Source organism: Botrytis fragariae (genome assembly GCF_013461495.1).
Source record: "Botrytis fragariae strain BVB16 chromosome Unknown tig00000795, whole genome shotgun sequence".
Classification (NCBI taxonomy): Eukaryota; Fungi; Ascomycota; class Leotiomycetes; order Helotiales; family Sclerotiniaceae; genus Botrytis; species Botrytis fragariae.
The window spans coordinates 410,373-420,074 of NW_023501011.1; the positions used below are offsets into that span (position 1 = coordinate 410,373).

General features: G+C 39.3%; 3 protein-coding genes across 3 annotated transcripts; 2 read left to right on the forward strand and 1 right to left on the reverse strand.

The window, feature by feature from the left end:
* Positions 1-1,718: 1,718 nt before the first annotated feature.
* Bfra_007051 (putative syntaxin 5 protein) lies at positions 1,719-2,879 on the forward strand (the record flags this gene model as incomplete). The annotated part of the gene is made up of 3 exons (XM_037337425.1): positions 1,719-1,968; positions 2,066-2,762; positions 2,855-2,879. 3 exons carry the CDS (start codon positions 1,719-1,721, stop codon positions 2,877-2,879), a joined length of 972 nt encoding a protein of 323 aa, XP_037186805.1.
* A 2,767-nt stretch (positions 2,880-5,646) lies between these two features.
* On the reverse strand, positions 5,647-6,490 carry Bfra_007052 (uncharacterized protein; the record flags this gene model as incomplete). The annotated part of the gene is made up of 2 exons (XM_037337426.1): positions 5,647-6,338; positions 6,391-6,490. 2 exons carry the CDS (start codon positions 6,488-6,490, stop codon positions 5,647-5,649), a joined length of 792 nt encoding a protein of 263 aa, XP_037186806.1.
* A 697-nt stretch (positions 6,491-7,187) lies between these two features.
* Positions 7,188-9,186, forward strand: Bfra_007053 (uncharacterized protein; the record flags this gene model as incomplete). Its single annotated transcript, XM_037337427.1, has 3 exons — positions 7,188-7,656; positions 7,709-7,926; positions 9,091-9,186. 3 exons carry the CDS (start codon positions 7,188-7,190, stop codon positions 9,184-9,186), a joined length of 783 nt encoding a protein of 260 aa, XP_037186807.1.
* Positions 9,187-9,702: the final 516 nt, after the last annotated feature.

The window sequence follows — 9,702 nt, forward strand, 5'->3', positions numbered from 1 at the left end:
GAAAGTGGATATTCTGAGGGATTAAGAGGAGATCGAGTGTGGCAATCGGAGACGGAGATTTATTGTTTGTTGAGGGAGTCTTTATTTTTATTAAGACGATGAGGGAATATGAGAGAGTAGGTAGTGAGTGAGGGAGGGAGTGAGTGAGTGAGTGAGTGGATCAGATACGACTTTTTGATTATCGGGAAATCTTCAGAAGTTCAGATGAATGCTGTGGCTGCGTGATTGCCCCCCCGGTTTCTTGGAATGGGAATGGGGTAAGGGGTTCTTGATGAAGTAAGAGATACCTAGTACAAGGAAGGAAGGCTACCTAGGGACCTGGAGATTTAATATGACGAAAGGATGAAGTGATGAAACAATGAAGCCATTTAATTATTGTACGATGCGATGTAGAGAGGACTCAGCAGATACTTGGGTAGCTATTATGTCGAGATATACTGTCAGATATTTATTGGTGAATTTTAGACATTCAAGATAAGATGCGTAATGTATGTTGTTGTTGATGTAATGTTTTCTAGGAGATTGAAAATGATAGCCAGTAGGTGTGTGTATATGTGTGTGTGTATATATGTATGTGCATGTATGTGCATATATGTGCATGTATGTACCTAGTATGTATACAGTATGTATAGTCTGAACTAGATACCTTCCAAGCTGGAAAGAAATACTACATCAGTACCTATATAGACAAGTAAGTGGCTTCGGCCAAATGAATACATCTCTCTAACCTTGCACAACGTCTTAATATAGTACTTTGATTTCATCTCCTCGTAATTTCACATCCATATGAAGACAAACAAACTACCTAGGTAGGTACCGGTACATACAAAGTAGTCCACCCGTGGCCATCTCCACGAGTGATAGTTATGCATAGGATCACCAGACGCTGATGAGATGATGAGATGATGAATTCTTTACCCACAGACAAGCGTTGAGTTGGAACTCAGCCACAACGTCTCATGAATATGTGCCGACAATGAACGAATGATACGGGAGTATGTCAAAAGGGTCTTTATCTTCATTTGTATTGTACTCGTATATCAAAAGCTTTTTCTTAAAATAAACCCACAGGCCTGGCAGAGAGAGTAGCGATCAAGAATGACACAGACGCCGACACAGTTAACATCCTTTTGGAGGGGATGGATGGTGGATGGGGGTGGCCTTATCTCCTTCCAGGGCTGGAATAGTAATAATTCCTAGCAATGGATATGTAATACAGTACACAGCACCGAACGTTAGGCTTAGCTGCTCCGTTTCAGGGTTCGTGGAACACCAGGAATTCTCAGGAGTAAACACTGAAGCAAGCTCGCAAAATAATCAAAAACTCGAAACACCAGCTGTCCTATTCTGTTACTTACATTCATCAACGTCACAATCAACAAATACACTTATTAGATTACAACTTTGAATTACTTTTTAATCACATCACCCAAACGTCCCTTAAGCTTTTCTCATACTCCTTCAACAAAACTTTCCCATTGTCTTCACCATTCTACATTTAACGCCCTGTACAAAACCCTAAAATAATTAAATTAACTTGCGCCTCGAGGGTCTACACAACAACAACACAATCAAGAAGAAACCCAAACATTCAACCACCTCTCCAGCCACGAACAAAGAAGAATCATTCTGCCCTTAGCTCACCGATACATCTGCATTACTATCTAAAACCATTGCGACAATCAACACACACATATCCATCCACACAAACCATCGCGATGGCCGTCGCATCGATACAAGATCGAACAAACGAGTTCCGATCCGTCCTAACACAAGTACAAAAGAGACAAGCCTCCTCGAAAGTCGGAGCCCAGAGACAATCCCTCCTATCCGATTCCCAAAAGGCCGCTGCAAATGGCGATGCGAATACACATGGCAAACCGCGGCGATCTGAATTTGCGAGGAAGGCGGCCGAGATAGGGAGAGGGATCACAGGGACTATGGAGAAATTACAGAAGTTGGCGGAATGTAAGATTGGATATTTTTATTATTTGGAGGTTGAGTCTGGGAGGATAAATAGATAGACAATACGATGCAAAGAATTGAATGCTAATCTACGAAATAGTGGCAAAACGCAAAACCCTCTTCGACGACCGACCCGTCGAAATCAACGAACTCACCTTCATCATCAAACAAGATCTCTCCTCGCTGAACCAACAGATCTCTAGTCTGCAAAGCCTCACGCGCGCACAGCATCCCAAAGCCGACCAAGAAGGCGAACACAACAAAAATGTCGTTTTCATGCTCCAAGGAAAACTCACCGACGTATCCGCCAACTTTAAAGACGTCCTCGAAGTGCGCACCAAGAATATCCAAGCCTCGCGCTCCCGCACCGAGAATTTTGTTTCGTCAGTGTCCTCTCACGTTCAGCCGAATATTTCTCAATCCGCGAGCCCCCTGTATAGTACGCCGACGAGAGGAAGTCCAGGGCCGGGTCAGGATTTGTTAAGCTTGAATCCGGTGGGTGATCAACAGTTGTTGATGATGGAAGAGGCGCAACCGCAAAACGAATACATTCATCAGAGAGGAGAAGCGATCGAAGCGATCGAGAGGACGATCAATGAACTCGGGGGCATTTTTGGACAATTGGCAACGATGGTTTCGGAACAGAGCGAAATGATTCAGAGAATCGATGCGAATACGGAAGATGTGGTCGATAATGTTGAAGGGGCTCAGAGAGAATTACTGAAATATTGGTCGAGGGTATCTGGCAATCGCTGGTTGGTTGCCAAGATGTTTGGTGTTTTGATGATTTTCTTTTTGTAAGTTTTTCCCCCTCTCCTCATCTTCTCTTCTTGAGATGTACTCTTCCATCTTTAAAACATATGATGAGTTAAACTAACATAAACCGAAGACTTTGGGTCTTGATAGCAGCGTAGAATTGTTCTTCAATCGATATACATGACCTAACGCGATGCTGATTGCATGGACATGAGACGAAGCAATCAATTGTATTATTATTGTTGTTGTTGTAATAGATGAGATGAGATGGGATATACCTTTTAATGAATGAAGCCTCATGAAATAGATGGCACAGTTATGTTTTTCGAGAATGCTGGCTAGCCTGGGTAGAGATAGCTGTTCTGTTCTTTTCTGTTTGGGATGGAAATGGAAGTGGAAGTGTGCAGATTAGAACTCTACTATTCGTTCTATGGATTGTCATCTCGATATCCATTTTTATATAGGAGTATATTGTGTCTCTATGTCCTTATGTCTTCACTAGATATAGTAGATATACTAGGTAGGGTAAAATGTATGATCCAGAGAACTTTTAATAAATTTTATGTTAATTAGAATTAAATCTACTTATCTATCTATCTATTATCTATGTATGTACAGACTTATTTGAGATCTTCTCATTCCCCCCTCCTTCTCCCTTTTACGAAAATTATGTGTATTCCAAAGATACAACCAAAAGCGATAGATCACATATAAATATCTAGATAGTAAGCCCCTCCCCGCTTCACACAGAGTACTCGTATCCCATCTCTCTGCTCCGTACGAATCTGATATAGGATACATAGGTGGATGATTTCCCAAATTCGCTACTTCACTCCCCTTCCAACCCCACCCCACATCTCCACTCCCCATAAGAAACCTATCTCTCATCCACTCACATCCCTTCAAAGTTCAAACAAATCCCACTAAACTACCCACCCATCCATTCATTCAAAAAACACCTCCCTCCCCCGAAATCAGAAAACCCTCCTCCATACAACAACAATTACTCATACCAAGCAAACATGCAGCAAAAAATTGTGAAAAAAGAAATTAAAGTCAGGGTGGACCCCAACTCGCAGAATGCATGCGGCTTCTGTGGATCGAACACAGTGCCTCCAGATTAATCGTAGAAACCGAAGTGGACTTCAGTCTGGCGCTCTCCCAAGTGAGCTAAAGCCGCTTGGGTGTGTTTGTTGAAAGATACTGCGAAGTTTAAAAATATATTTTCTATGAAAAAAGGGGTGGAGATAGGGTGGGGAATGGAGGGTGGGAGATCACCGTTAGTGATGTGGTGGGTGGGTGGTGGTGATTGGTGGTGGGACTTTAGATGGGTTTATCCCGTGTTAGGGGTGCTTGGATTGGATTGGATATTGGCATTCAGTGGATTCAGATACAACTTTGAATAGCTGTCTGTCATGCTGATAGTCTAGCTAACATACATTTGTATACCAGTATCACCACTCGAATTTCGAAAGGAAAAGAACATAAGTTGCCCAATGCCTGGCTACTCGCACGACAAAAAAATCTAAAGCCAGCCCCCGCGATGGCATGGACTAGGTAAAGTCTTGACAATTCTAATCACGCGCAATGTATCATCAATCGAAAAGCTTCTTTTGATACTGATCGCGGAGCAAACTCTCGTTCGAAAACAATACCATAAGCCCTGGAACATCTTGTTCTGTTCTTGCCTCGTGACATTATGGGAACGTGACAAAGGAGGAGGGATTATTTGTCTATAAAAATGAGCATGCGATGCGTTAGAAAGCTGTCAAAAGCCATCTCAGCCAATTTATTCAGATCTTCAAAGCAAGTTTTGATGCGCATATATCATAGCGTGTGTATGCTGTCATAGATATAGAATAGGGCAAGCAAACTCGCATCTGGATCTCGAATTTCAGGCGTGGAACTGCACAGATGATACTTCTCGTGAGAGTGCTTCTGAGTGTAGGGAGCAGTTTCGAGACTTCTCATTGTTGAATATCAATTTGTACAGAACAAATATGGAATGGAGATGGAAGGAAAGCGTTGAAGTGTCTCTCTGAAGAGAATGAAAGAACTCGCACTTCCAAATCCTAGATGTACGAAGAATTCACAAATGAGCCATTAACATCAAGGCTGCTCAAATCGACTCAATTTATCTCAAAGTGTGCAATAAAGTTATATGCCATATTGGCAGTGTTCAGAGCTTTGAAGTATCAATTGGAACCCAACAAGACTTCCTGGAACCACAAAAAACAGCATAGTTCACAGAAATATATTTGGTGAACACGACACTTTATGCACAGGAGATAATTATGGACTGAAGTTCATTTTGAGTTATAATTGTCTTCACCTGATCTATGATGACTTGGGAACCACAGGAGGAGATACCGACTTTGTGTGAGTCAGCTTCTTTGGTGTGAGAAGTCCATCCTGTCGTTGTATTTTCTTCCTGCGAAAGGAATATTCTAATGAGTACGGATCTCGGGATTTGGCTTCTGTTATTCTGTCGAGATGCGAGCTTTGTTATTTCTTTTTGGGAGGGGTTTTAAAATGCGAGATTCCAGCTAGAATTGACCAATTCTGTGATATCAAAAAAGCGAAGAAAATACGAACCAGAGAGGTAGTTCTTCCACATGCACGAGTGGGTGTACAAAATAATGGGATATTGCAAAAATGGATTTGTGAATATCTTTCAATATATCAAATTGTATATCTTGAGAGTTGTTATAATTATTTACTAGAAATGAAACAATCGAAATATGAATTCTGATATCAAATATTTAAAGAATAAATTTGTTAAAAAATTTGATAATTGGGAGGTGTCCTATCAATCTATACATCCATTCGCCATCCTACAGCGAAAAGCTTCATTCTAGGAGCCTTCCAACAATATTTCTCGAGATTGGCACTGTGAGAGACTACAGGCGGTCCAGAGACCATGGATCAAAATCCTACCAATTCCCTCCATTCAGCATAACTAGTCATCATATATTGTGACCAACGGAGTCGTCTGTGCAAATTGAACTCATACCTCAACGAATCCACACGAGGCGCCCACAGTTGCATCAAATCCGTGATTTCGAGGCGTTCATCCTCTGATAATTTGTGCCAAGAATATTTCTTCTTGCCACCAGGTTGAGGACATGTGAAGAACAGACCACCAGCTAATTTCATAGAGTTTCGAAAATTTCTCTGTCTCTTCGTTAATGCGCCAAATTCAACCTCTTCTTTGAGACGTTTTGAATCTTTGACCATGGTCATAACACTCATTGCAGCGCGGATTACAGAGAAAATGTCATCGTCCATCCATTTCATTTGTTTTGCTAATGGAGAAGGATTCTGTAGTCTATACAGATCAGCTGTGCTGTAGTACTTGTACCCGGCTAATCCACTCCAATCTTTTAAAACATTGTGGAGTTGGAATTCACGATCCATTTCGGAGGCGTCAGATCGCTTGGAGTCTGTGGGTAGACTCCAAATTGGGACTTTGAGGGAAGTCTCGGAAATCTGTTCAGAGAAGAGGGAATAGAATATATGACAGGTGAGTCCAAGGAGAACAATTGAGCTTGGTGGCAGATTATCTGCAATGAGGTTGATAATACCCAAGGGGAGATCTATCAGATGAAGGCTGGCTTCTGAAAGGATGTTAGTCATTTCTTACATCATAACCATAGTGTAAATACTCACCTCGAGGGATGTATCTAGATGTGTCTCTCCTTTTAGTCTCGGTAATATTCCTTGATTCGCCTGTGCCGTTGGGACTCTTCTTCTCCACAATTCCCTTCATGTCATCGACGTCTGTTAGAAATCTCTCTTTTGATTTGAACAAAAGAGAGAAATATTGTTCGAGTATGACTGGGTGGCTCAAATAGGTCGTTCTTGACTGAATAGAATTTAAATTTTGGGAGTTTGAGTCGAGAATGGGACTTTGTAATACGGGAAAAGTATAGTTTGGTTTACTCTGACCCAGACTTGTTCTTATCACAAGCAATATTTAGGAATACGAGGGGTTACGAAACGGTACGCGATTATAAGCGAGAAGTACAGTTAGAAAGGTATCTGCTCAATGTGTACATGGTGGTATTTAGAAAGATGATACGGCGTGTTCAATAATAATAATAATAAGTTTATTCCGGTACATATGTATTGTAGGTTATAAGCATATGATGACATTTAATGGAATTGGAAATTTAATGGATTCAAAATGAATAGAAAACTGAGATTTCATTATAAACACACTACAAAATACTAAATGCATTTTTAGCTCAGGTAAAAATCTATTTTTAGTGTCTTGAAGAAATAATCGTTATCGGCCTCGGTACTTAAATCGGTTACACGACCCTCTCGCTTGGCCGACACTTTAACAAAACTTGGAACTCTTATTTCCTCCTCAATTCACAACCACCACATCTACCCATAACGTCCACGACCTGGTAAGTCAGTTTACGGCTCAGACCTCTATCACTGAGTGATGTACTGGAATCATGGTACCGCTACCCTTCAACAGCGACGAGATCGTTTCTCTACTCAGCGAAATGTACACTCTGATTTTGCGCTTCCAAAGCCTGCCCGAACATTTCAATATCAGTTGCGGACCCCACGCTCTCCCATCATTTGACACCGATGCCTGGATTGAGGCTGGTATGGATCCTGAGACCGTCACTGTCCTGTCAAAACTACCCCTTTTCAATTCCGACAAGGGGAAAATTGGTCCTGATATGTCTCCCATGCTCTATTTGAGGGACGCACAGACTGTGGAGTCCGATCACGAGGAAACGAGCGAACATGAAGAGGAAGAGGAAGACGAAGAAGAGAACGAGCGAAGAATGCATCTCAAATCATGGACCGACCCGTTCTTCCTGGAGCCTGAGGAGAAGTACATCGAGTCATGGTGTATACCCCTCACTTCCGCCAATCATGGTGGATACGCTCTAATCTTAGACTGCAAAACTAGTAAGCTATCGTTTATCTGTCATTGATGATTACTCGTGTTGACGTACCTTAGACGAGATATTTGAGGTCGATTATTTCAGCGCTCGATATGACCTCCCCGAAGCTCCTCTCGACACTCATGAAGGTTACTATCGCCATTTTCCGTCCGGGCCCGCTCCCAATGTTCTCAAGAAGTGGGTTGCGTATTATAGAGATCTGGTCATAGTACCTGATTATAGGCATGGAAATTGGTGGTTTGGAGATGAAGGAGAAATGGGTGGAGAAGAAGAAGTGAAGTACCCCTGTCTCGCTGGCTGAGAGTCGAGTATCGTATCGACACATCAATTATCAATTTTTTGAATCTGCCTGTGGGATCAGAGCGATTGCGCTTTATCGAGATTGCTGACACTGATTTTGCAGGGCAAAGAACCCTGTGGTGGCAAAGTTAATATTCTGGATAAAGATAAATTCAATATAAATTCTTATATAAATTTCTATTTTGTATATTACAATATTGATATATATATTTGTTAGTAATGAATAGAGCTTTTTGTTATTGATAAATCAAATCAATTCTTTTTGTGATTTATTTATTATTAAATTTTGATTAAAAAAAAGAAAATGAGAATCTTGAAAGGTTTTAAAGCTTTCAAGATTTTCGAATATTAAAATTGAAAGGAAAGTGAACAAAAAGGTATATATATAGAAGATCAAAAAAGTAAATAAAAATTAAAGAAAAGAAAAAGAATAAGTGTAAAAACTAAGAAATAGGTAGAAAGTATTAATTAAAAATCTAAAAAGGAATAGAATCCTTTTTATAAATTATATTATATAAGGGAAATCTACAAAAAAGCTTTCAAATGAAATTATAAGCTATATTATTATATTATATAATATAGAATGTATTATATAAACAAGAATATAATCTAATTTCAATTTATATACAAATAAATTTGAATTTAATAAATAGAAGTATAATAAAAAGATTAGTAATCTTTAATAGATTCTAATTGAAATACTTAAAAGAACTTTTCTATTTTTTTATTGAAATCTAATAGGAAATCAATTTAGAAGGAAAAGAAGAGGAAGAGAGGGGGGAGGGGGGGATTAAAAAGCAAGTAAAACCTAGAAGCTTTCTACTTAATAGATAATTGTTATTTCAAGCTAAAGCTTTCAATTAATCTTCCAGAATTCAAGAAATTCACTAAAAACTTATTGATTAGAATAAGCTTTATAAGGTATAAAGACTTAGATTATTCATATTAATACTTTAAAAACGATTTATTTAATATATGATGAAGGTATTGTAGAATTTATGGTAATTACAAAAGGATCACTTCGTTAACCACGGATTCTGCCACCACAGGGGAAGTAAAACAGATGCTTTTGAACTACAAATGGCCAGACAACTTCCACGAAGAGGAATTCAAGGCTGCATTGGTCCCATGGAAAAAGATGAAAGACGAAGCAGAGGGTGCGAATATGGAAGCCGAGGATGCGAGAATCAAGGAAGCTGCGAAGGACTGGGTGCGAAGAACGTATGGCGAGTGAGCGCACGCAAGGCCGATTGAAATCAGAGAGTAGGTGAGCATCACATTATTGTCGGGATATTGATCACTTTATGGAAGAAAAGACAGATCGGAATTGACCACCAGTAAAGCTCTTTAATAAACCAATTGTTCCATCCCAATTTAGAGAATTAAATATTCGAATGATCTTATAATTAAACATGAATCAAAAATTGATCAAAAATTTATTTGAAATTATTAACTTTGGTAATTTTATTATGAATTGATTTACTATGGAGTTTATCAAAGTGATTCATTTTATTCCATTAGTATCGAATTGAGCGTCTAATATTAACGTAAAGTTCTTAATTAATAGTCTTCTTTACATATAGCGAGCTTGATCTTATTATTTTTTACATAATAAGCAGTAGAAAATGTAGATAGAATAGTTCCAAAAGGAAAAGGTTTAGATTTCAGATTGATTTTATTTACTAGGATTTTAATAATACTATAACTATAATAGCAATAAAGTCAAGTCATAGTAATAGAATAAATCAAT